Source organism: Chaetodon auriga, chromosome 24 (assembly GCF_051107435.1).
Source record: "Chaetodon auriga isolate fChaAug3 chromosome 24, fChaAug3.hap1, whole genome shotgun sequence".
Taxonomy (NCBI): Eukaryota; Metazoa; Chordata; class Actinopteri; order Chaetodontiformes; family Chaetodontidae; genus Chaetodon; species Chaetodon auriga.
In genome coordinates this window covers 15,058,762-15,086,429 of record NC_135097.1, presented here as the reverse complement: position 1 = coordinate 15,086,429, position 27,668 = coordinate 15,058,762, and the positions used below count along the sequence as shown (strand labels likewise).

Below are 27,668 nucleotides of genomic sequence, written 5' to 3'. Positions count from 1 at the left end.
TAAAACAGGCAGAAACAACGTTAAGTGCTGCAAGAAGACATTCACATCGAAGCTGCAGCAGCAGTCCAGATTTTTCTGTTTACGGATAAAAAGACTGTGTGTGATGTGAAAGTGGTCGGTCAGAGTGATGAGCCCACAGAGAAGAACCACGCGGCTCTGCACTTCCTCCCAGCCCGATCCAGCTTCTTAGCTTCTTTCGGCTCACTGGTTTGGTTCTCCACTGTCCTCCACCAGTCCAGCGCCAAACGGGGACATGTTGGTGAACACAGTGGAGCATTTAGCTGCTAATTTATCAGATGTGCTCCTGAAAAGCTGCAGCGATCTACCATATGGAAACTGACCATTAGCTTATCCATGGTATTGAATTCTACCATACTGGTTCTATTAAGGAAAAAAAAAAAAAAGTGAATTCTACTCTTATTAGCATTATCAAAAAATATAGAACATAATATCAGTATCAGTATCAGACGCCTTTACTAGTCTCCCGAAGGAGAAATTCCATTTCAGTTACATCCCGTCCAAGAAACACAAAAAAAGACAGTGACACAACAGGGGAGGACAGGAGCGGGAGAACTGTGGGTCGCACACATGGAGAGCGCCCCGTTTACTTAGATGTGAAAGAGGAAAAACAAGAGGGAAGAAGAGGGTAAAAGGGGAGGAGATGGGGCCGGAGCATCTTGTCTGCATAACATCCAGGAGAGTGGAGAGACACCGGCCTTGGAAAGGCCAGCTATCTCAGGCAGCCAATGAAGATAACAATTGTTTTGGGGCAGGCCGACACTACAAATTTTCCGTCTGCCTTTGAGTCTCTCTGCGTCTCCCAGTGTCTTTGTTCAAATATATCCAAATTCGGTGGCCAATTTCACCCGAGCCGAGCTGAAAACTTCTCCAAGTTGGCATCCATCCTGCGAAAGAGTTCAGGAATCGCATCCAGCCTGCGATTTTGATCAAGAAGGACAGATAAGGGCAGGGAGCCAGAAGAGAAGATTTCAAGATCATTCAACATTATGAAATTAAATCAAATCAGTTTCACACCATTTTCCATTCAAAGTGCACAAAGACAAACTGAAGTGCTCCTTTTTGAATATGTAGAGCTCTTTATTTTAATAAAACCATTGTTTATATACATTTCAAGTGAGATACAGCTGCATGGTGACCCTCTGCTGTCTCCACGTACGTCTATCCGTCCTCTACAGTACACAGGTCTCTTGAGGAAAAACAAAACAGACAATGCGAAACAAACAGAACCCTAGAAAACACAGATGATCCAGCAAATCGAACAGCGCGTTCCAGCTTTTATTCAAATTTAGTCGGGTTGAATTTGTGTGAGTGTGTGTGGGGGGGGGTGGGGGTCACTTCATTCACAGGCCATCCTTCAATGTAACAATTAACTAGTAACTAACAGATCTCATTCTGGAAAAGCCACACACACACACACGAAACACACACACTTCAGCTTGTATTACCAGCTGGCCGCGACTTAAGCACAAAAAAAAACAAAAAAAAAAACGAATGGAAAACCAGCAACCCGTAAAAACCTGTGAGGATGAAAGAAAGTGATGACGCCAGGCACAACTCAAAGGCTGACATGAACGTGCAAAAAGCTTTATTGCAGTCCTGCGGTGTGTCACCACACTGGGGGAGGTGGGGTGGGGGGGGGGGGGGGGGAGTGCATCGAGACTGAAGAGCGATCAGAAAGTCTGCAGCGTGGTGCTGAGCTGGCAGACATGATTTACAAATGAAAGGCGCTTCCTGTTTTTAAACCCGGAGCGTGTGTTACACTTCAGCCGTCCGCTCTCCTTAAAGACTTTTAAGAAAGTGCAGTCCAGCCTCAGAGACGTCGCTGATGTCACAGGGCAACACAGTGAAGCCCATCACAAACAATCAGCAGCACAAAAGCAGCCTCACAACCAATAACAGGACTGCGTTCACGCTGACGAGTGAGAAGACGACGAGATTTCTGCACTTTCAACTGCTCGTCCAAACGCTGCACGCGATGAAACTTGATGTGCATGTCGGGCCAGGATGGAGTGACTCATTAACCGCAGTGTGAACACCGGGTCGGGCCCTGACGACCTCAAAGAACAGCGGCCGCGAAGCCTGAAAGGTGACACATTAACTCCACGACGGTCAGCTCGCCACTGGTGTGTGCACAGGTGTTCCGCATGACAGGAAATAACAAAAGCCAAACACAACCTATTTTTCACGCCTCTGTGACTCTCACACGGTCTTCTTACGAGTGCTTCTTGGCCTGGACATGTGTTAGCTTGTTGCTCGTGTTAAAGGCAGACAAAAAGTGGTGAGAAACTGGGACTAAACGGGGTCAAATCACAACCGGGTGGAAGGACAGAATCGCCACGGAAACTACAGGACAGCCGGCCGCAGATACTCTAAACACGTTTAGTTATGCTGATACTAAATCACAAGTTGTCAGGAAGATATCAGCCGTGATTTGAGTGGCTGCTCGAGTCGCAGCCTCTTATCTAAAACCAAGTCTGAGTTGGAGAGAGGAGCGGAGTCCAGATTGTGTCCCATCGTCCTTTAGATAAATATTAAATAAATACAAAATTGAAAGACATCAAACTCACATCAAGACATCTGGAATCAAAACGCTAACGAGCTGAAATGTTGCTCAAACATATCAGGTGCAGGGGACGCTTCATGTTGTGTGAGTGTGTGTGTGTGTGTGTGTGTGTGTGTCTATCAGCAACACATTACCTCATTGTTTACTCCAGTTTCACTGACATAAATACACTGTAAAACTCACTTTACAGGCAGCTTATGGCCTCTTTTTAGAGGGTTAAAACATGTCATTACATACAACAACGCGGTGCTCTCAGAGACACCAAATTTGTCTTCAGCATGAAGGTTTATGTGCATTTTCGTAGATATTAAACTCTCAGAGAGTTGACTTCATGGAATGGTTCAGGAAACACGCAACTGACAAACACACCAAGGTCAAAGAGACAAAAAAAAAAAAAAAAAATCAAACTAAGGAACAAAGAGGTCGAGACACACAGATACACAGACGCTCGCTGAGGGTCCACTTGACGTATGTCAACACTGTCATTCGAGGACGCTGCGATTGCGTTCCCTGACTAATATCATTTAAAGACCGGGGAGTCGTACGCTTTTGTTTTCGTCGTAAAAAACAGCCAAATGTAAAGAAAGGACAAGAGGAAGTGGAGCTGGAGAGACAGCAGAGAATTCAAAGTGGAAGATTCGAGTCGTCACTGGGATCTCTGCGATTTCCTCTGGTCTGCCGAGACCTGGACCAGGATGCTAGGTGGACGTGAGTGTGTGTGGGAGTGTGTGATACATTCTGCCAGCTACACCTTCCAGTCCAGCGCTGGGCCTCTGAGAGGAGGAGGGGCGGTGGGAGATAAATAAGGCCTCGTATTCCTTTTCGCACCCCTCCCTCGTCACTGACAGACCCCCTCCCTACAGGGTCCGGTTAGAGCAGCGGCGCGGCTCTGGAGAGGAGGTTCATCACAGCGGCTATAACCAGATGGCGTTGAACGCAGGTCTTTGTCGGGTCCGTCCGCCCTGCTGGTCGACTCCGTTAGTGTGTGATGGTTTTCCTCTGATCTCAGCTCAGCGCTTCAGCACTGGGCTGCCTCGCTCCGGATCTTTCTGCAGCGTCTGTAGGACCTGAGCAGCCAGAGGGAGATACAGTTAAAAAAAAAAGATATTTCCAACCGCACAGCCTAAAATGTAAAGCTGCGACATCCCACCTGCGCCCACTTCCTGTTGCGGCTGGTCATGTGAACGGCGGCGATGTGCTGGAAGAGCTGCTCGGCGGGGATGAGGTCGGGCAGGCGGGTGAGGAACTGAGCCATGTGGATGAAGTCCATGCAGGTCAGGACGTCCTGGTAGAGACGCAGCAGGCCCAGCGCCGTGCGGAACAGGAACTCCTCGCCGTCCCTGCAGAACACGTCCCACACCCGACACGCCAGGTCCAGCGGCAGAGACTTGCTGTACAGAGTGAAGATCCTGCAGGGAGGAGGAAGAGCGAGAGGAAGAGCGCACTTAAGACCATTCACTTCAAACACAAACTGCTAGCAAGTAAAAAGTAGTATTCGCTAGTATTTAGCTGCCCAACACACATTTGACACCACTGCTCCAAGCGAGAGTTCAATCGCAAACCATGAGGAACTCAGCCACTAGATGTCGCACTAGAGCGCCGACATCTCAGACCGAGACAAACGCCGCCCGTCTCGCTGCTGAACTCAGACTTGATGAAAAATGATGCAGAACATATGAAAGAAAAGTGAAAACTTTTCCAAAAAGACCTCTTTCTGATATCTTCTGCATGTATCACAGCATTGTGAATTTCCCCTGGGGATGAATAAAGTATCTATCTATCTATCATCGTAACATGTCATCGGTGGAGAATGCTGGGACGGGTATTGTAGTTCAACTTTTAAACAAAAAGAAAAAAAACTGCCTAATATTAAAGAAAATAATGCATAATATATATATTAATAAAGGAAATGCTGACAAACTGCCCTCGCCACTCTCTTTATAAACTGGGTGTGGCGTGAGCCGTCGAGGTGAGAAACAGCAATCTCGAAATTTCCACAGTAAGACCACTCACACCCACCCTCACCCACACAAACAGCCTGTGCCGCTTTCACACAAACGCACCTGACAGTGAAACTGTGAGCAAAGTGTCGCGTTATGTGAGAGCAACACCAACACGTTTTAACAGGATGGAGAACAAAGTGCACTCGGCTCGCAGGTCGAGAACAAATCCTGACGTGATGTATCGGCTAAGCCAGTGACTTAACTGTGGAAGGAGTTCACTGTATTAACAATACGGGGAAACAGATGGGAGGAAACAGCACAGAGCTTAATAAAGAAAGAGACTCACCAGTCGATTAAATAAATATCAGGAGTCAAGTTGTTTTTCTTGAAATGTGCAAAAAGCTTTGGTAGATTTTCTTCAAAGAACGCTTCAAATGCCGAAAAGTAAGTCAACATCTGCAGAGAGAGAGAGAAGAAGGTGGTCATTCAGAGTCACGCGCACACAGAAAACACTGCCTTTAATGAGCCGGGCAGTGAGTCATCTGCAGAAGAGATGGTCGAGGGATTCCTGTGGTGTCGGAGAAGTCAGAGGGTTTCACACAAAAGCTGCTATCAAAACACACAGCACACCGCATCCACGACTGGGCTTTGGTTTATGGTACGAAAATGCAGTGACAGACAGCGATAAGAGTGCAAATGTGTGACTAAGATTACTCATCGCTTGAGAAACAGCCGTAGCTATAATGCACCTGGAGGCTCAGACTACATCGTCTTGTACTCTTGGTGTGACCACTCTGTGACATCCGCAGGGTGAAATCAATTTTGAGCACATTTGACTGATGAAGGAACTTTTATTCAGTCTAGTCAAGAGCTTTAATCCAGATGCTCTTGATTTGTATCTTCACGGGATCTAAATATACGACAGGGGTATAAATATATTGTACAAAAGGTCAGGTCTTTAAGAGTGTGTGTGTGTGTGTGTGTGTGGGTGTGTGTGGGTGTGTGTGTGTGTGTGTGTGTGTGTGCGTGTGTACTGACAAGGCTGTGGTCGACTCTGAAGAAGGCCATCTGACAGGGCTTGTTGAGCAGGTTTGCAAAAGCTATAAAGGCATCAGCTGTGTCCAGGTTCAGGATCAGCACTGCTGCGATGAAGGACATTCCCTGCACCTGAACACACACACACACACACACACACACACACACAAACAGAAAAAAAGGTGTTAATATAAGACCTATTTTTTAACTTCCGTCTGAATGTGAGGGCAGAAGTCAACACCTGCTGAGGGGGAATTTTGCAACACACCATCAGTGACACCGCTGCTTATTTAAAGTGTTGTATTGAATCTGATGTAAAAATGTCATTTGCAATCATATATAGTTTAGCTTTAGTCTGGATTTTCAAGGTAAGGAGAGAAGAAATGCTGACGCAGACAGATGCAAAGAACAGAACTAAAAACTCAGCAGTAAATGCATAGATTGTGCGTGTGTGATTGTGTGTGTGTGTGCTGCAGCTCATGGGTTGGGGTCAGCGCAGGAAGTCACAGTCATTTCTACAGAGTACGTGGGGGTGCGGTGAGGAGAAGCAAGGCAAACCTCAGCGACGACTTACAGCAGTGCACACATGAGCTCAATGTCAGAGCGCAGCATGATGCTCAAAACATCAAGGAGCAACCGCGACTTATTTTTTAAACACTGCTGGCCAATTAGAGAGCTTTCAATGTCTGTCCAGTCAGCACTAAGCTCATTAGCGATGTGACGTTCTGGTCAGCTTTTATGGAGGGGATGGAAATATAGTGTAAGTCACACGGGGACAAAGAATAGCATCCACCCGCTGAGCTCCTCCCGTCTCACAGACGCCTCACACTCAGTGGAAATCAAATACCGTAAGCTGTCACTCATCCTGACCTCAGTCAAACTTTTATTTAACCCAATACTAGAATATGGAGGAGTTACGTGGGTGATCCAAGTGTGAGTTGTGTCATTTTTAACCTTCATTATACGCAAGTAGTAATGCTGAACAATATCGTAGTCTGTCAATGTGCAGTAATATTGACACAAAATCAAAAACCACACACAAAGAGACAAAGAGAGCGATGCTGTGTTTTCTGTGTGACTTACGTAGCCAACGTCTGGCCGGTAACAAGTGTACGCTCCCAGAATGCTGTGCAGCACATCATAATACGGCCCGCCCTGATGATAAAGAAAGAGTGAAGACAATGGAGCAAGGTAGCCGACTTCAAATACACACACAACGTATAAAATTCATCAGATTCAATGACATCAGAGTGAATGAGCTTCACCGTTTCTGACCGGTGGCTGCTCTCACTGACCTGCTGGAAGATGCACAGGTGGGGGAAAGTTCTGGAGATGTCCAGCTTGATCAGCTCCAGGCTCGACTCTCGATCCGATGAACCAGCATCTGGAGGACAGGGCCAAACAATTAGAAGTTTGTACAGTAAAACCTCTCTTTAATCACACTGATTTGAGAGTTTATATGGCTGACATGAAAGGAAACAGCCAGAACATTTTCTCTTTCACCTCTACCTTCAGTTTCGGCCTCTGAGGCAGGCGCTGCCGTGGTCTTCCACTTCTCTTTTGCCCGGGCCAGACAGATATTATACAGCTCTGCAGGGACACGTAACAGCAGCACAAGCACAGTCAATACGAGACAAAGGGAAGGAGACAGACGCAGAGCCGAGAGCGCGATGACTGGACAGAAACCACTTCAGGTGCTGAAAGGATTCAGCTCTTCACATGAAGGTGATTAAAGGGAAGAGATCGACCTCCATCTTCAGAAGGCATTCATTTAGCTGCAGGCCTGTGCTGTGACCTGAGGCTGCCCTCTAGTGATGAGATTCTGGATGAAAATAATGAGCTTTTCTAAGATGTGACACGGAGCTCTGAACTAGTAACCATGACCACGCGCAGTTTCCAACACCGGCAGATCAGGTCAGACTTTGACGACAGAAAACGGAAAGTACAGGCCGTGATGAGATGAGAACTGCAGCTACACTGCCCTTTTTTTTTTTTTTTTTTTTTAAATCAGGGCTTTACAGTTGCCATAATTTGTCTTTGGGGGATGTAAACAAGAAGCATAATGCTGTCATGGACTGAGCGTGTTAGCTGTGGGCTACAACTTTAACCCTGTTTACTTTAGCCTTTTTGTTTACACTTTGGGAAAACGTCTCCATTGAAGTATGCAGAGTTAAATATTAACAGTTCCTGTTTACAGAGAACACACGGATGTACAGATCACTTCACCTAAAAACCTGATGATTCTCAGGCAGGTCTGGAGTCATAAGGTGGCGCTGGCTTTTTCTGTGATTTCCAGGTTAAGATTTACAGATGTTTATGCGCACTGGACATCAGAGATAAGATCACAAGTCGAAAAATATGTGCATCTATGTGTTCAGATTTGACTACAGATTTCTGAAGAAATCTGCAGCAGCTAATGGTTTTAAAGTACCCGAACTGTTCAAGAGCTGTGTGTTACAGCTGCTGGCTGTTAATAAGAGGCCAAATCGTACCACGATAACCAACTTCCTGTTGTTTTAAAACACCAGCATTCTCCTCTTTCACCTCACGCTGTATCACCACCTCTTGTCTCCCTGCGCACTCCGCTTTTTATCCCCTTTTCATCAGCATTAGAAGTAGTCGTTGTAGTTGATGGTACTGCAGCAGTAACCTCTAGAACCACCGCAAACTCAGGAATAACAGAAATGCTAGTGGGTGCATTAGCAGCAGCAATAAAACAGCTTTGTTTCAAAGGGAGGAATTCAGTCACCGAGCTTCTACTTATGAAAGGAAGAATGCTTTGAAGGGAACTGAGCCTCCTGTGTGTGTGTGTGTGTGTGTGTGTGTGTGTGTGTGTGTGTGTGTGTGTGTGTGTGTGCTCTATTTAAAAGGCTGAGTAGTACAAAGCAGTCAGCAAGAGAGTGCTTATCTGCAAGTAGCCCTGAGGGTGCAGAGGAGCCTTCTCTTTCTACGTTGGTGCTCCCTTAGTAAGTGGAGAAGGAATTTGAAGTGTGTGCGTGTGTTTATGTGTGTGTGTGTGTGTGCAATCTCCATCCAAACTGGACAGCTCATTGAAATGCTGCTCGGTCCCTCTTGTTCTTGGGGAATCATTGGACCATGCTCCCTCCTAATGGACACACTCTTCCTTCCTCTTATCTATCTCACTGCCACTTATTAAATTACAAACCACTGAGACAAATTGCTACAAGTATCTGTGTGTGTGTGTGTGTGTGTGTGTGTGTGTGTCTCTAGTATGCTATTGTGTTGAATGAACCAAGAGGCCATACTGGTATGTTATTAAGTGATCAAAAACAGAGCAGCCAGGTATCAGTGCATACCAGGGCACGACAGTCACATGTTGAGTACAGTTACAGCCATGAACACACTCTCAGATGCGCTCTGTACCGTGTGTGATGTTGAGCTCGTTGCCCACAGCAAGGCTCCACACCTTGCCCCTGACACTGGGCGGGATACCCTGCCACCACAGGTCTCTCACTCGTCGAGATGTACACCTGCAGGGGGGGGGGGTGAAATTCGGAAAGCAGTTTTAGCACAACAGAGGCACAGACACGTATATGAATTCAAATCAACATGCTGGAATGAATAGGAGGCAGTTGTGCTTGTAAAACAGGTTGTGTTTTGTTAATCTCATAATTAAACATTATGATCTGTTGGTACTTTGTCCCTGCGCTGCTGCTCTAAAGCAGCTGTTCACTATTATGTTCCCAATACGATGCTTCCATTTCACGGAAAGGAAAGAAGACAGCCGATAATTATCCTCCACGTAGGCCTTGAGGTTGTAATATCATGGTAACTGTTTTGCAGAGAACTTAATGGCTGACTGAGATATTGACCCGGTAATAAATTTTATGCTTGAGGCAGCATGCTTCCACTTACATGCAGTTAACCGAGGGCCTGGCCATGCAGGGCGAACTGCATACCAACTTAGCAAGGTGGTGACAAGATGTTTTAGTATGCCTCCTAAGTTGATCAGTATAAATAAGGGCATGTGTCAGAGCTTTTGCAAAGCGTAATTGAGGGTGAAGTGCCTAAACTGAATGGTCAGGTGGGATCACTGCTGTTGATCCTCTCCCACACAAACACTGGAGTAACTACGCAAACCCAGCTGAATATAAGAAGAACCATCTCACCATTTTGAGCTCTGATACGATCTGTGCTCCAACTCTGCTTTGAACTTGATTTCTAAGACATTTGCTGACTCATTCAGGGCAACTGACTGTATCTAATCTGACATGAAGCGCTTCCCAAAAGGAACTTGGCTGCTTTTCAACTTTTACTTTCCACTTAAGTTGTTGTCTCTGTACAAACAAGTAACTTTCCAAACAAAAATACTTGGAGCATCAGTCATTTCTATCAATCTGAACTCTTCAGAAGTCTTATTTGTACTCACATTGTACTCCAGTTCGGTAGGATCTCCTGGTTCCAGGTCTGGGCGGCTGTGCCAATGCTCTCCTCGAGCTTACACCGATCCTCCAGCTGCTTCTTTCTCCTCTGAGCCTCCTTCAACTCTGCAAAATAGAAGGAAAGTTAACAGAAGAAGGAGGAAAGCAGGCTGAGCACAGGCAGATAGAGAGTCCGTTCAGTCCTGCAGCAGTATGCCACGCTTTAGAGAAAGGTGGAGGAAAAATAAATTGCAGATGTTTGCTACGGCAGGAAGGATCAGAGTACAGTGTTATCTAGCTTTAAAGCCTCCTCTTTGCAGCTGTGGCAGATTCCAGTGCTCCGAAGAGGACCTCAGTCTGTGCAGCTGAATGCTCTAGAAGACGACAGTAAGGGAACCTCAATCACTCTGTCACATGATCTCACCTCTCTTCTTGGCCTGGGCCACCATCTCCTCATACTGCTGTCTGTGTTTCTGCGCCTCCTCGGCTGGCTTGGCAGGCAGATTACTGTAACGCATAAACATCAACGGGTTAGAGGCTACGTGTTCTCCGAGCTTAACTTGCATTATTCATGTGCAGCGGGCTTGTGTGGCTATAAAGAACGGAAACGTTGGCAGAGGAATATGACAGGAGCCCTTCCCTGACTTTGGCCTAGCAAGTAAATAATCGCACCTCAAGGCCCATTTGTAGCTTTTCTGGAGATTCCAGTCATACTGAATCTTTTGTGTGCAGCAGTCTGGCAAAACAATTAAGTCAAGGTGCATTTAAAAGCTTTTTCTGGGCCTTTCCACCACATGCCACTGTTCTGAGCTCTGCTAATGAACCCTGAGAAGTGGTTGAAAGCATCAGAAAAAAGCTAGTAAAGTGTGCAGTCTCAGTGTGGAATACTTGCATGAATGACATTCATTTCCAGTAAAAGTCAATAACACTGAAACTGCAACAGCATTTGCACTTTTCTGAATTATTTGTACCAGTAGGGGGAGACAGTACAGGAGGAAAAGAGGCGGGAGACTGCATGCACCAGTCCAGAGCAGCAGCTGAACTCAGTTTTGCTAGTCATGGTGTTAAGAGTAAACTTCCTTCTGTTACAAAACAGGAAATTTGCCTTAAACATATTATTGTTTTCATTTGTTGTGTGTTGTGACCGAAAAGGTGAGGTCCAGTGTATGTCTGTGATCAAAATGTAAAACACTACAAAAAAACAAAAAAAAAAGCAGGGTAATGGAGCCAGGCTGCTGGAGGGCTATTAAACTTTCAGCAGCACTTCTCTTTCACCGTCTGTGAAACAAACAGGGCCGCAGCGAGAGCTGGAACAATACTGACTGTCATCTAATGACCCAGCAGAGGGAGGAGTACTGATACAGAAGGAATGAGGGGAAGATGAAGATAGAAAGACAACAGACAAGGCTTTACTATCTGATAAGCACGCTCCGCTGGCAGTGACATCTAAGGCTGTGTGTGTGTACATACGCAGGTCTGTCCTCCAGTATAAGTGCGGTGGTGGAGAGGGGCTCAAAGTCCAGGTTTTTCCTCACACTCTGCCTGGGAGACGTTGGGTTGCCAGGTCCAGCTCTGCCAGTCTTTGTTTCATATTCCTGACAACAAAAGCAGAGTCTTAATTACAACAGCGCAATGGGGGAAACCAACTCGTCCCTGACGTCAGTTTCATTTGGGCTATATTTGGTTTCACGCTGCTGGCAGTGAGAGGTCCACAACATTGTGGAATGCACAGTGAGGGAAACTGGTGGATTACTTGCTTAATATTCCATGTCAAATTACGAATAAAACATGCATGCAGTGCCAGAAAAAAAACTGCCTAAAGTGAAAATCTAAGAAGGATGAAATACCTTAAATCAAGGCAATATATGCTTATGAGAGCTGAGTTTTTGCAGTGTTTAATGAGTGGGGAGAGGAAGAGAGAGAGGATGAGAGAGACGACTTGCATGTGTACACTGAGTTGCACAGAAACACTGAGAAATGTCTTGGCAACCTTGTGACAATGGTCTTTTGGCTCCTGAGCATGTGTCAGCTGGTGTCTAATGAGTCTGCTCCACCACTGGGAGTGTGACACAGGCCTATAGAAAGAGCACGCCATGTGACTTTAAGTCTGTTGCAGGGAAGGCCTCAGAGCAGTTTAACGAAAGGTCAACGATCAGCTGACTTACAGGTTTGTGTGTGTGTGTGTGTGTGTGTGTGTGTGAAGTAGTAGCAGCGCTGAGCTTAAATCCAGGAGTAAGCATTAGGGGAGCTGCTTGAGAACAAGTAGTTCAGGGAAGACCTCTAGAGAAGACCGAAGATACTACATTGTCTAAGTACTTCATTAGGAAGCTACTGTAAATAGGGCAAGTGCAATATGACACACACGCACACAGACACACGTCCAAAATGCCCTCCGGTGTGCGTCGAGCTGGTTAATAATGCAGGCTGAGGACTGCAAGCAATCAGCTTAACACTGTGCTGCCACAGGAAAGTTCACATTGATCAGTACAGGCCACAACACAGACAGGAAAATCTATTATTACAATGGGAGTGTGTGAGCGTGCGTGCTCGTTCGTTGGCGACGCAGCCCGTGTTATTAATCTGTCTTTGTGCGGTGCTCTGCTCTGCCAGAGCCTGCTCTCCACTGACCCTGAGGGACAAATAAAAGGTAATTCAATAGAAGGAGAGACATGACAAGACATAAAGTCAGCATGAATTCATTAGAATAAGCATAACTTTTACTTTTAGGGCAGGTCAGAAAGCAAAGTTCTTAATACAATTAAATTAAACCAAAAGAAAAAGCAGTCATGTTGGCAGATTGGATCTGACTGACAGCCTGAGGACACACTGTGGTAGCAACTTGTCAATCATAATCATCAACAGCAAACCCTGCTTCATCATCCATTATATTCTAAATTGGACCATAATTTACAAAACGAACAGCATGCCATTTTGAAGAATTTATGTACATTTTTAAATACGCAGATGTCACAACAGTGGCCAGCAAAAGGAACGGTGATGATTTTATTACTTGCAAAGACTCAACAGAAAAAAGGTGGCCGCTTTTCAAAGTCATGGCGGGCTATCACCTTATTTGCACATAGCGGGGGAGATGCTCAAGTGCAAATAAGATGAAAGAAAAGAAATAAGAGGAGCAGACCGACACACAAGAGGTGAGATGAGGAGGGAGATGACGGAAAAGCCTCAGAGTAGAATGCCTAAAACATCTCTTGAGGATCGGGCAGCTGGCACAGAAGCCGAATGAAAGGAGATGATGGAGGAACAAGGGAGGATGAGTGAGGCTGGAAGTGAAGAGTGCTAATGGCAAAGTGTTCCTCCACCGCTGGAGGTGATTCATGGATAAGACTGCACTCAGCACGGGGTTGAGAGTATAGCCCTACACAAAGCATGAGTCACCGTCCTCACGAGTGTGTCATTTCCCCTACTTTTCTTCTTCTTTGCTGCCCATATCCCCATTATCATCAGTCTGCAGCCCTCCATCTTTCCCTCTCTCCCCTCTTTGACTGCACTGTCGTGAGGATTATCACCAGGCTGCAGGTTTGGTCCAAATCACCCTCAGGCTGAGCAAAGGGAAGATTGCAGAGTCTGATAAAAAAAAGTGCCCTTTTTGTTTGTGAAACCACACATTTTATGGTTTATTTGTGTGGCCCAATATCACATAGACTGACTGAATGGGCTTTAAAGGCGTGGGGACATGCCAGCATTTGGCAGCCACAAAAATCCTCTAGCTAGCTTGTTAGTGGTCAGTTAGCAGGCAAGCAATCATTCAAATGGACTCTCTGGCTCAAGATGTTGCGTTACCAGATCCCAGCAATGAACTTCTTGCACACTGTGGTTATTACTGGTGGGAAGGATAACCAAAACCACAAAGATAAATGTTACAAAAAAAAAAAATAATAATTGAATAGCCATGTGCTTTAATGGAAAGGTAACATGCATGGACTGCTGCTGGGTTTATAAAAGACGTGTGTGTGTTTTCAGAAGTAATGGGTGTGTACTCTAGGGAATAGCTGCAGGTCAATAAAAAAGGTAAGCCAGAGATTTGTATGCTGACAATAGATGGATACTGCAGAGAAAAGGGAGGGAGAGGAAGTCGAGAGTGAGGTAGACTAAGGGAGGGGGGGGGGATCTGGCATTTGTTCAGAAGGACTGCAGGTGCTACCATCAAGGTGAAACCAAAGAGAGGATGTGTGTGAAGCAGTACAGAGAGGTGTGTATGTGTGAATGTGCTGTGAGAAAACATGCTGTGAAAATGAGTGAGTGGCGCAAAAGTATTTCAGATATGTAAAGGTGAGGAGCTTAACTGATTAGCTAAGTTCTAAAAACACAGGGAATGGAGTGAACATTCCTCTGACACTCAGCAACTCGTCCTACTGGTGATTCAGCACTTAAGCTGACAAAGAAGGGAGCAGAGAGGGAAGAAGGAAACAGAATCACTTAATTGACTCTTACTCATGGAGCTCTGTTAACCATTTCTAATGCAACAAACTTCCGTCCTCCATCACACAAAATGCAAACTGGCCTAGTGTACCTAATGAAAGCTACCTACAGGTTTAAAAGCGCTGACAGTAGCGTTCTGCTAGTCGTGGCTAATGTAGCCTGGAGGCTCTAACCTCCAGCAGAGATGAGGAGGGGCTGCAGAGGTCCACTTCTTTCCAACTCCACAAAGTCAGATTGTTTTTCATGGCAAAACTTACCATCTTGAGACCCAGCGGTTGCTGACTCAAGTGATGTAACTTGAGGACATTTATCAGATGTCAAACAACTCTCTCTGGAGACACACAAGGCTTGTTGTTTTCACAAGCATGCATCTGTGACACATTTCAGTGAAACACTTCCTCCTCTGTGGCAATAGTGTCACACCGCATCCTTTCCATCTACCTGTCTACTACCCACATTCTTTGTTTGAGGGGGTTTGGTGTTTTATTCAGCCTTGTTAGACAGCTCATTGGGGTACATAGCTTCAAACCAGTACACTGATGCTACAGATCGTGACTCCCTGAGCTCAAAGTTTCCAGAAGCAGCAGTACAACTGATCATGTAACAGAAGTGATCATGTGACGAACCTCCTGGCTTCTTATTGCTTCCGAACTTGCTGAATAAAGTTACAGGAATACCTATCTGGCAACGTAAACAAGATATTCTTAATGGTGGTCAGAAACCCCTCCTGTCCCCTCACTTGTCGTTCGGATTTTTACTTTTTCTGTGTATGGCCAGCTTTTAGCTGCTGGAATAGCAACTGTATCCCATGATGACTTGTCGTCAGGGAAACCTGCTTTGTCACAAGAGCTCCAGTTTCCTGGTCAGCAGTGTGAGAGCTGCCTGGCTGCACCGACTGGCTGGCTGTCATCGTGCTGACTTGTTAATGGTCTTTCTGCTTCACGACTAGAGATGCTCTGAGGCAACAGGTCACGTTGTTTCCTGGTACTGTCTAAAACTGTCTGTCAGTAGCATCGTACCATGTGGCCCTACAAAGTCTCACACAATTATACTAAAGTGCTTCTTGGATAAAAGCAATAAACACAACACTTCTATGTGCAACAATGAGCAAAGCTGGCTTGGAAGGACACCACTGTTACAAATGCTGTCCAGTGTTCCCATGGACCAATGCGCATCTTATCCTCATGAAAACACTACTAGCTTTCTCAGTAACGTAAACTGGGAGATGAAAGGCCACAGCTGGGTGCTCAGGCTTGTTTCACTGAATGCCAAACTCACAGCTTTTAACTAGAAACCCCTTGAGGCAATCCCAAAGTATTTTCCACAGCCAATCAACACAGAACGAAGTGTGAATGAGTCAGACGGCGCCTGAGTGGTTGGCGGTATGTTGGTGCCTTTGTTTGGCAGCTCTTGCAGGACAGGATACAAGTTCACTCCTGCTACTCCGATTCAACCACAATTCCATCCATTTTTTAACGGACAGTTGCATAAATTAGAATTATCGCCTCGTGGTTGTTTGCCTCCACCAATCAGTCAAGTTACAATTTCCACCCATGTTTGTCCAGACTTGTATAATATATGTGGCAAAGATTTTAAAGGAATTTAATAAAAAGGTATTAAGTGTATTTTTCGGTGAAACAGAAGTTCTCACTATATTGCCATGTATGATTCCACTGAATAATGTCCAGTGAGAAACATGCTGTCTTAGCTCAGTGACTGTTTTTCCAGAGGAGTCCAGAGGACTGACAGAGAGCTTCATCACATGGTGCAACAACAATCACCTGAAGCTCAACATCAGCAGAACCAATGAGCTGTGATGACTACAATACTTCAAATATGGATGCTGCTGACACCTTCAATATAGCCGCACAGACGATCTACACAATCACAACTGTTTCAATTAGCGTCTCCCAAGATTACTGTCACCAATTCAGTGGCCGACCAAATGTGAAATAGGGTCACCACCTTCCCCTCTGTTCCTGAGTTTTGGCGCTGAATAATGACTGACTTTTGCAGAACGATGTCACACTGAAGTTGACCGTTGACCTACTGAATATAACAAATTCAGTTTATCATTTTATCCTAAGAGACATTTGTGTGAAATGTTCTTATAATTAGCACATGAATTCTTGAGTGATGGCCAGAAATGTGTTTTGTGTGGTCGCAGTGACCTTTGACCTTCTAACCAGTTCATCCTTGAGTCAAAGTGAACGTTTGTGCCAAATCTGAAGAAATTCCCTTGAGGCAATCCCTAAAATACCGTGTTCATGTTGGAAACATTCACTGCATTACACACACGAATAATTCCATTACACCAACACTGAGGAAAGCACTCAGATACTCAGACATCAACAACAAAATAAACTAAGGAAGGCTATCCAAATGCTTCTGTCACAATGTTATCACATCTCGTTATTCATAGAAACAGAAAACTGCAATCAAATATTGTTGAGTTAATTAAAGATTCAGTATCTGAATGAGCGGCCGACACGCCAACAGCTGAATTACAGTTTCCACAGAGCATGTTAGTGATGCTGTGATGATCCGCCAGCTTTGTTCAGACAAAATGAAGAAAATGTACAATATCCAGACAAACAGATGGAGCCACGAGCACTGGAACCAAATGCTCAGTTATAATCCGGTGCTTTTTTCCCCATCCACGCATGTCCCACCAATTCAATCTGCCCAATGAGCTGTGTCTCGTTAACTGCATCAGCGATAACAGCAGGAAGAAATCCCCTGACGTGCTTCAGAAAGGAAAAATAGAAAACTGTTACGCTGCGGCACGTGCTTTTGTTGTTTTAAGATGGGTCATCTCCTTGGTGGACATTAGTCCATCAACACAAACGTCTTTCTAGAGCCAGAGATATCCTGCCTATCATCATCCTGCTCCCCACCGCGAAGCACAGAGCTACGACAAGCTGAAAGAGGCTATTATGTGAAATCCGAGCCATCCTCTTCCTCTGCTGCCTCATTCACGCTCTGACTACCAATGCCCTCTGATTCTGCCAGACAAGAGAGAGACAGTGGGTCACCGAGCTCACCCACCAAATGCTCACTCACCATGAACGCTGCAGTTCCTTACAGACGGCCAGTCCTCCGGTGGGGGTTCGTTTCCAAAACCCTAGCCTAGCGTCATTGCCGCTCCCGAGGGCTCACTCCTGGCAACGGGACACCCAGGAGCGAGGAGACGAGGAGGAGGTGAAAAAGGAGGGCAGAGGGACAGTCAAGCTGCCGATGGAGGGACACACCCCGCATTGGAAACGATGCAGCACCAGCATGATACCCCTCTATCCCCCTCTCTCTCCCTCTCTCTCTCTCTCTCTCAGCTGTGACGCTACACTGAGCGGGTCTGCATCAGGTCTGCTGCTCTGTGTGTGTGTGTGTGTGTGTGTGTGCATGTCAGCAAATCAGCACCACCGTGTGTTATTAGTCACCATCGCTGCACTGAAAAGAGCTCTGCACTCTGCTGTGCCCTGGCAGCCGTTCCAATCAACCCCAGAGTAATGGATCAGGTTTCGGCCAATCAGCTTCCTGCTCTCTTAATCCAGTCGGGACTCAACAATCAGCTGCAGCTGAAGTGCTGATACAAGTTACACATCTTGTGCTCTGGGAGAATTGTTCCCTTGCTGCGTGCTTTTTGGATGATTGTAACTGTACGCAGGTGCAGTGATGGCTGGACAACACTGATCTGTAGATGTGCAGCTTTCAAAAGAAGCAAACATAACATGTCTCATTATATACATTTGTATATGTGTGTATGTGTGTGTGTGAGGGATGATGCCTGATGAGGTATCCATTATCAGGAATTAATGGACGATGTGGAGGCCAGAAGCACGTTGGATGGTTGTCTCCACAGAGTCCATTAATTGCTGAACCTATCTATCTATCCTCCTTATCCTATGCCCATTACGACCATTCATTAACATTTTCATGCATTTTGCAATCAAAAATCTAATGTTTTTCACAAGCCATGACTCAGTTTCCATAGTAACACCTGAGGGTTTTGGCACAATCACTACTCCAGCAAACAGGATGTACCTTAGGTACGACTTGGCAAAGGGAGATACTTGTAGTCCACTCAGCTCATAGAAGGCTCAGCTATGTGCCAAAAAGCTAACGTTATGCTAGCAAGATTCAAAGACAATAACTGTGTTGGCAAAGACTAAATATAATTTTGCCCACCCCTAGTTTTTTTTTTTTTTTTTTTTCGCAGAAGTTTCTATAGCTCTGGTTAGAAACTGAAAACAGAGAAGGTTGCATGATTTCAGTATGGTACAGTAGATACTTGTGGGTCTGCTTGAGGGTGTGCTCCGTACATACCAAGCCTCAGCCCAACGTATGCGTAACTCTCCACACTGGTTGTCAAAACCCCTTATTTATTTTAATCTAGATGGACTTTAAATGACTTAACATTAAAATTCAAACTCCTGCTGGGATATTGTCCGATTTTAATTCAGCTTCGCTCCCCAATCCCGGTAATTCAGGCGTGTCTGGGCTGCCCCACAATGTGATTTAGAGGCTCAGCAGGTTTCTTGAACAATTACTTTCTTCAGCAGGCAGAAATTCACTGTGACCAGACATTGTGCTGAAGCCTCCAGATATACTGGAGCACCAAGTCCCCCGACTCACAGCAACGCAAAGTGGTGTAAATTAGAATATAAAACTTGATTCACTGCAGTGCTTTCAAAGGGGAAAAGTTGCTGGTGGAAATAGCACGCAGTGTGTTTCATAGCAGCTGAACAATAACCTACAAACATAAAGCATTCCACACACACACGCACGCACACAAACATGGTTTACTGACCCCGCCTTAGAACAGCAGCATCAGTGGCAAGACAAAAGCCTGAAAGCCTAGCCTTGTTAACTGATTCCTGAGGGCCTATATAAGGTTACAACCGCAGATGAGATGGCATTAACATATTAAGCACATGTGGTTGGGTACACGAGTGTTTGCGTGTGCACCCGCACTTGTGAAAGAGACAGCATTTCAATCCTAGTGGTCTAATGTCTAACCAACACAACTCGATAGTCAAGATAACAAGCTATTTAAAGCCAGTGTGTGACATTGTAAAGGGCTGGAATGTAAATTGCAGGAACTACACATTAGCAGCCCTTTCAACCAGGCTTCAACAGCACAAAGAACACAGAGGAGAGCGCTACCTCCCCGTGTCAGACACACGGTACATGGTCGCACAATAACAGGTTTCTGCCAGATCTAATTACCAGCTGCCACCTTGCTCTTTGGTTTATTTTACCAGTAGAGAGCTGTTGTGCTCTTTAATTGGGCTTGAGACACTTTTCTCCTCTCCTCTCCCCTCTGAATGGTAGTGGGAAATAATGAGCGTTCAATCACCGGCTGTCTATCTAACAACACGCTCTCAAAGACCTTGACATTTTGAATTTCAGATTGCGGAGCAACACAAACACTGCATCACACGCCAGTAGCATATGACTGCCACGCTGCGCTCAGAGTCTGGCACAGAAAAACTGTGGAATACTTCCCAAGTGCATGTTTAAAAAGAAAGCTGTCGGAGGCTGGTAATCAGTCTTGTGTTGTATGTCATGTAATATATACACTGCTTCTGAGTGGAAAAAGCTTCTGGGAACATAGCTCGAGAGGCTGCCGTCTCTGAAAGCAGCTACAGTTTGAGAAGTCTGAGAAATGCAGTCACTGTATGTAGCATCTCTACCCTAGTCTGACTGGGTTTATAGTGAAGTAGTTGAATGATCCTTCCAAAAATCGAATGCTTTTTAATAAACATGCAAATGAGCAAGTGCTAAGGCTTTGATTGACATTAAAAAACCGTTGTGTACATATCTCATTTCCCACCTGCTACCAGGACCGTGGTACTCTATATACTCCCCATGCACATCAATGCTCAAACATTTGTCTGGTCAACATTAAGTCCTTTCTATTAGGTTTCCAAGAACTATTGGAAAACCCAGCGTGTGCTTGTTTGCTTTTCAGCATGTGGAATTCTAAAAATAGCTGAAGAATCTAAATGTCAGTGACGGGGAGCGTTGGCGCTCTGGGCATTGAGCTAATGGTATTCAACAACACAAAGGCGATGGTGCTCAGTTACAGTAGCCATTATATTATGCAGGTATCTGTCCTGAGCAGACATCATAACGTTGGTGTACTTATTGATCTTTACCGTCCCATAGTACAGTGACAACCAGGGTCTAAAAGGCATTATTGCATTCATTTGACCTCTGATAAACAGCTGTTCTGCAGCAACATTTGAACTGAGAAATGATCAATTACCATTATTTGGGCATGCAATAAACCACAGGTAACCTGGTGTTTTGTGTGCAAGTACGTGTGAGTTGTCAGGGAGGTGGGTGGTCTCCACGTCTCATGTGACAATGCTGCGATTCCAGATATGAAGATTGTACCTTCTGTATTTTCTTAGGGTCCTTCGTGGGGCCTTCTCGTGGTGGGACTTTCCCAAACAGCTTCCACCCTGGATCCCTCTGCTCCACTGGCCGACTGTTGTCCTTCACCCTTCTGGCAAACAGGCTCCTGGGGGATGGGGAGAGTGGGGGAGATGGAGGATGAATAAATGAGGTCATTATAACACAGAACAAAAAGTGGAACACAAGCCATGATTGCAATCTTCCCTGGGTCACCGTCAGGGCTCTCTGTGCTGCATTAATACGTGTGTTGCCTCTATTAGAGGTCACAACTGAGCTCACAAAAGGAATCTGTGGATTGAAGAACAAAAGCTTTCAGAGTATTTTTACAGCCTATGTGACATCATGTGAGCTGGCAGGCTGGTGACGATCATAGGACTAATACAACTAGAAATAGAAGCCATTAAAGAGCATGCTACAGACAGCAATAACAACTCATGGCTGTTGAAAAGATGAGGAAGAAAGGCAGCTATTTTTCTTCAATTCACCACTAGACCATCTGCTCTGCACTCCAAACTAAAAATCACATGAATGTTTGTGTCTAAACACAACATGCAAAGCTGCTGAAAAGCCTCCCCCTTCTCATCAGGGTTCACCGTACCATTTATCCAGCCATTCCTTTCATTCATCCACAGTGCTGCTAACACAGGATTTAATCTAAAACATCAAAAGAGCGTCGCTGTGAAAAGACATGAATAAACTGGTCAAATAAAAAGCCTCTTCTGCACAGGCCAAGTGACACAACAGGGAGAGCTGTAACATCAGAGTTCATATCCTGCCCTTTGTCTACACTGAATCTCAAACAGAGGTCTTTCACCTGGGCAACTGCCTTACCTAAAGATTTTGACTCATTGATCAACAAGAAATATTTGTTATATTCAATATCAGTAAGGCTTTGCACCGAGCAGGTGTGCTGACACAACAATGAAAGGAGGTCTGACCTTTTACCCACTGACTGCCACGTAGCCCGTCAGGACCTCTCTGGGTCCACCTCCAAGGGAGTGATGGCAGGAAAAGCGTTGCCAAACACTGAGCAGACACAGCTGCAAGCTGCAGGCCTTCTGCTGTGCTCACTAATTATTTGCTGAAACCTAATTTCCCATAATCCATCCATCCTTTTCCATAATGACAACGATAATAGGGATGTTTTTGAAACACTATATAATGGATGCATTTTGTTTCTTGGTCTGAATGTGAAGCAAACCTCGCTGGTTTACGCTGACATTGTCAAAATTGCAGAATGTGCCAGAACTAAACATGATATTAGGCTTGGGTGATTAATTAGAGTTTGACTGTGGTGTGTTTTACATTCAGTTAGGGCAATTAAGCTCATCTTAGTCCACTGAAAGAGAGAACTTTAATTCAGAAGACCTATGATTGTATTTTTCTGTAGCTCGAACCAAGACGGGATAACTCTTTACTGCTTCCAACAGTGCATTACATATTCACTCTATTTTTCTTCCTTTCACAATAAAAGCCCCAGACATATACACTGCATAACTGCTGAAGCCTAAATAACTTTCTTAGCATATTAACTGGGAATGAACGGAGCAGCATCAGTGACCATTGCTCACAATACATCTTTGATCTGTACAAAGCATCCAATAACTAGTATACGTACATCATGGTCATGCTTATATGTGCTGAGTAGCTTCCAAGGCAACATGTGGAACACAATCAAAAAATCTATTAACAAACTCTAATGATTGATGCAACTCAACAACATATGATGAAAAGATGCCACCACACCTAACAATTCATCAGGTTTGCAGCCATGGAAAACAGCACACTGAACAACTTCTACAGCTAACTAGTTAGAATAAAAGAAATGCTGCTACTGGCATTTACAGCCAGCCAAAATATTACAGCCATAAGCATCTATAAGTTATTGACCAAGACAAGCTGATGAAGCAATGGCTGACAGTGGTCAAAGGTAAACACCCTGACCAGCTGTTGACAACCTGCACAGATGACTAATGGAGTTCCCCACAGATGCACATCAACCACATTTCACTACTGCATGTGAAGAAATCAGTTTCTGTTTTTGCCTTGGGAGGTTTCAGTTTCCCCACAGTAACCTCAAAATAAAATAACAACAAGCTGTTTTTTTCTGTCCCCCCTGACCATTTCATAAGAAGCTTGTCAACACAGACCAAATCTGGGGTTGGTCTTTTCCAAAAGGTATGCATGTTCCCAGTCAGTTAACATGAGGCTGCGTTGACCAGCATGGCACCTTTAACATCATTTACTCTCCAATGGTAACGCCTCGCTCTCGCTTCTCGCATAGTTTGCGTCAGTCTTGCATATTTTCTAATCTGCTTACTGATACTTTAGTACACTAAAGATAAGGAGCGCCGTGGTAGGTAGGCATTTCCTCATTCTGTGGGCGACTCAAGGGTTTGATGAAGAAGTTTAATGATAACAGATATGAAAGGCTGGCACATTTATATTCTGACAGTGTGAACACCAGTAATGGTGCTCTACCAGTGACATTTAGGCTTATCTTATTCAGCTCTTTTCAGAACAGCACAGGGAAACACTGAACGGAAAACAAGCAACCAGCAGCTTTGTAACCACTTTTCTTTCCTTGCCAAAAAAAAATAATGCTGGCAGACATGAGGCACCCAACACTTGCAGAGCAACATTTTATATTCATGCACAGAGCTGCTGCAGGAAGCTGTTATTTGAATATGGGAATATCTGCAGCAATCAGTGCAACCCAACTCTAAACACAATACGGGAGGAAACATCAGCTTTCAGTTCACAAAGACACAATGGCAGAATGAAAAAGATTGAAATCTGATCTGAAGAGAGGTTGATAAGGAACAAAGAGTTGCCCCCCCCCCCCCCCCCAACAAATAAACAAATAATAATACATCAATTCAAGGTCGGTTTATGAGCTTTTATTGGAGCATTCGAGCACAATGAATCAGCGTTTAGACAGGTTCATGAGCCACGCTCTCGTAGTCACCTGTTAGAATTTGATCCTTAGGTCACATAATGACACCCAGCAAACTCCATCAGCTGAAGAAGACCATGAGAGGCAGTTCAAAGTTCAGTCAAAAAAAAAAACAATAAAAAAAAACCAGCTTGAACCTTGTGTCAGACTGCCATATCCAATGTCAATAATGAACTTTCAAGGTAAACCAGTGGAGTATTCACCAACCGTATATTAAAAATACATATCTAATATAAATGGGTTCATTGTGATTTTAATAAAAACTTGGGCTAAGCTGAGGTGGAAAAAAAATAAAGCATAACCAGACTTTGAACTGTGCAGAATGATGAACTTGAGTAACCCTGCCAGCCACCATAAAACAACGCGGAATAGATCAAAGTGCGGAGACCGAGTGAGCGCCACCTTCATGCAGCAGAGCTTGGCTATAAACCTCAAACACTTCACATTTTTCTGTCCAGTTCATCATGTTTCACGTGTGCCTTTCACGTGTGCCACCAAACAAACGTCCATAAAGCAGAAGCAGGCCAAATGCGCCTCGACGTGACAGATGAAAGGCTCTGGCTGTAGTTGAGTGCTCAAGTGGAACAGCTAGAAAATCCAAGAGCGTTGGCAGAGGTGCATGTTTATGCTGAAATCAAGCTGAGGCTTTGCACTGCACTGGTTTGCCGTCAAGTCTCGCAAGAGCATTCAGATTTCACAACAGTTCAGTTTTGTGTGCGGAAAACAAGGTGATAAAGGTATCCTGGTGGTTTGTCCACTTCAAGTAACAAGGAAGGCACCTGGGACGGAAATACCAAACAAGCTAGTACAAGAAGAGGGAAAGCAGAGTACACTGAGTTCTTTCCCCATCATAAAAGGCGTCAGCGGACAGGGTCTTTAAAAACTGTCAAACGAAACACGCTAATTCGAGAGACCGGTGTGCATTTAGTCCAATCAGCTGCCTCACACAAAAACCATGTTATTCAAATTCTGATGAATCTGAAATTTTGCATACAAAACACAGAAGTGAACAAACCGCAGGCCATGTATGTCAACCATAAAACAAACCTTCCATTCCTTTACTAGTTTGCATTATCCTACCTGTCAATGTACAGAAGAAGTGATGGGGCTGCCATCCTGCTCCGTCACCACGACACACTGTATGAAAATCCTCTTCAGTAAAAACCAGTGAGAAACAGGCACACGGAGGGTGAGCTCTCAAAGAGGTAAGGACTAAACGGAGGAGACCCAACACCAAGTCAAAGTCTCCTTCAGTCAAGATTCAGACTCATAACTTCCATAGTTTTAGTTACAGAGAGGAAAAAAAGTCCAACACAGGCACCATGTGCAGGCAGAGTGAGACTGTGTATGAACAGGCAACGAAGAGGTCTGACTTAACAAATGGGAGGGGAGGAATGGGAGGAATGGGTGCGAGGAGAAGGAGTCTGAGAGGCACTGAGAATGAGTAACTTCTCCATGTGAGGGAGGAGGGATAACAGAGTGAGATAACGGGACAGAATGGTAAAAGGGTGGGGGGTGCTGGCACTTAACACGTGATTTGTTACATGTGGGACACTTCTGACGTGTTTAACTGAATTCAGCCTGTGAGGATGATGTATTTAGGGGAAAAGCTGAGACACAAAGCTGCGGCTGTGAAACAGACCCTGTGGTCCGTTGAAAAGGTGTTGAAAGGTGAACCCGGTTTACTTGCCGGCGCTCAAACTACAAGAGAAGATGCTGGGACCGCGTGACTGAAACGCACCTGTCCAGAGTCAAACACCTTTGTACCAGCACAGATGACAGCTAAGATTACTGAACACCACTTCAACAACTGCACAATTAATGGCAGTATCCAGATGTTAATAATTACTCCAATCATGAACCATGCTTTCACTGTGTGTGTGTGCTGCTCGCCAACCACTCTGCTGTATGTCATGGATGAAACACACTGCTTGGCAGAAGTATTTGTTATCACTCCATTCTCAAAGGTTTTTATGGCTGTGTAAATCTTATGAAACCTGGCCAGGTGTATGTAGGAACGGTTCTAAAAGTAATAAGCCACATGAGACTGTGGTTTACACTGATTTCAGAACAGCTAAGGGGCATTTAAGCACAACACGAAGCCAATTTGGTGGCGTTTACCATCAACATCTGGCTTAGCCTCAGCTCCCAAGAAGGTCCTCAGCTGACCTCGAACTCTCAGCAGAACCAGGTGACTGGATGTAGGCGTAGCCATGGCTAACATTAGCAAGCCAGCTAAGATCACACGTGAGTGAGACAACTTTGGAATTACTGGGAGTTTTAATTCTCTTCTGTTGCTGGCGGCTGTGTGATGATGCACGTAGGCACAGCAATGCTAACGTCAACATACTGCCAGATTCACAGTAACAATGCTAACATGCTAACTTCAAACACCTAGAATCTTCACCATGTTCATAATCGCACTTCAGCATTTTAGCAAGCTAACATAGCACTAAATACAGTACAGCTGAGAATTATGGGTCAGTTTTCAATCATCCGACCACCATGAAAATATGTATGAAATGTCATGGCTGACCAGCTGGCACTCTCATCCATCCATTTGTATATTATATGTATTTATGCAAGTTATAATCCTGCAATGAATTATGAGGGGTTTTCATAATGACCCCTGTAATGCTATTGTGATGTAATTATAGGGTTTTATTACAGGTTTTAAAGCACTCTGCAGATCTTACAACCTTGACTAAAACCTTGAATCTTATCCAATCACACACACAAACACTTCAGAAAACAACACAGCAGGTGTCAGCTTGCAGCCGTGGAAAGAATTTTCTACCAGCAGCTTGGCTCAAAAATCCAAAAATAAAGGTTTCACTAGGTGCTGTAAAATTCCCTTCCCTGCTCATTAAAGAAAAAAACCCAGGAATGTGGCGAAGCAGGAAATGAGAGGCCGACTTCCTCATCTTTTTAGTGGCTTAATGTGATCAAAGCCAATGAGAGTTAAACCAACTTCAGAGGCACTTAAAGGAACTTCACACTAATTTTACTGACTTTTCAATAGAACTTCAACACACTCAGAGTTGTACTATAAACTCATCATCAGTCATTGTCATTCGTCATCAACAGAGCCAGAGCAAAGCACATAATTACTGTATGTAAATGAATACTGTGAGGAGACTTTCTGAATACAAACTGCTAATGAAAGGATTTTGTGGCAACTCGCACGTCAGTTTGGCTTCTTATGATCACCAATAGGTTCACCTGTGACCTACAAATTACTCAAGTTATTCAATTTCCTCTGCATTATACTTGTGAAGAAGAGCTGTGGCCTCAGTCATACACAGAGAAATAGGAAGTAACACTTCACATGCAACAATGTGACTGTATCCTCTTTACAAATAGTGCACGTGTCATGCCCTCGACTGGGCCAATCAGTACTACCGAAGCAAAAAACTGTAGTGCTGCATGGTTTTGTTGCAGAAAACTCCTCAGCAGGGTGACCCCTGATGTCTATGAGATCAGCTGTTTTTCTCTCTCTGTTCACTGAAGTGACACAGCAGGAAGAATATGCTGAGCCTTCAAACTAAACTTGTTCGAATGTTGTGCCATGTTAAGCAGAGGGTCGCATTCTGGGCTAGATGTAATACCCAAGACTGCTGGAAGGGGAGGGGGGAGGGGGCAGCTTGGCCAAGGAAGGTTTGTAAAGCAACTTTGAGCAATGTCTACTTCTGTAAAGTCTCCAACGAAGAGTCCGTGCTGAGAGGAAGCACAGAATGGATAACGATCTCACTGACGCTGCTTATAACACTCATGGAACCACAACATCTGTCACAGAATCAATGTGTTCACACTCTTTTAATGATAAATGAATGATAACCCATCCTTTTCTTTTGTTATCTCCAGATGATGGAATGTACAGACAGGGCTTTACTGCAGTCACTCATTAT

At 44.7% G+C, this 27,668-nt stretch overlaps 1 protein-coding gene across 3 annotated transcripts in view; it reads right to left on the bottom strand.

The window, feature by feature from the left end:
- Positions 1 to 1,814: 1,814 nt before the first annotated feature.
- The window catches only part of tbc1d14 (TBC1 domain family, member 14), a 30,110-nt gene continuing 4,256 nt past the window's right edge, over positions 1,815 to 27,668 (bottom strand). The window contains exons 1-13 of one of the 3 annotated variants that reach the window (XM_076724791.1): positions 24,841 to 24,986; positions 20,784 to 20,910; positions 11,415 to 11,539; positions 10,369 to 10,451; positions 9,953 to 10,070; positions 8,947 to 9,053; positions 7,072 to 7,152; positions 6,858 to 6,946; positions 6,646 to 6,717; positions 5,566 to 5,694; positions 4,874 to 4,983; positions 3,735 to 3,993; positions 1,815 to 3,651 (exon numbers count right to left, since the gene is read on the bottom strand). In XM_076724791.1, the coding sequence (XP_076580906.1) occupies positions 3,595 to 3,651; positions 3,735 to 3,993; positions 4,874 to 4,983; positions 5,566 to 5,694; positions 6,646 to 6,717; positions 6,858 to 6,946; positions 7,072 to 7,152; positions 8,947 to 9,053; positions 9,953 to 10,070; positions 10,369 to 10,451; positions 11,415 to 11,539; positions 20,784 to 20,910; positions 24,841 to 24,875 (1,392 nt within the window). In that variant the 5' untranslated portion in view covers positions 24,876 to 24,986 and the 3' untranslated portion in view covers positions 1,815 to 3,594. Of the gene's footprint in view, positions 3,652 to 3,734; positions 3,994 to 4,873; positions 4,984 to 5,565; positions 5,695 to 6,645; positions 6,718 to 6,857; positions 6,947 to 7,071; positions 7,153 to 8,946; positions 9,054 to 9,952; positions 10,071 to 10,368; positions 10,452 to 11,414; positions 11,540 to 17,447; positions 17,834 to 20,783; positions 20,911 to 24,840; positions 24,987 to 27,668 lie in introns of those variants that run through there. The other 2 variants (XM_076724790.1, XM_076724792.1) reach the window with 2 other exon arrangements.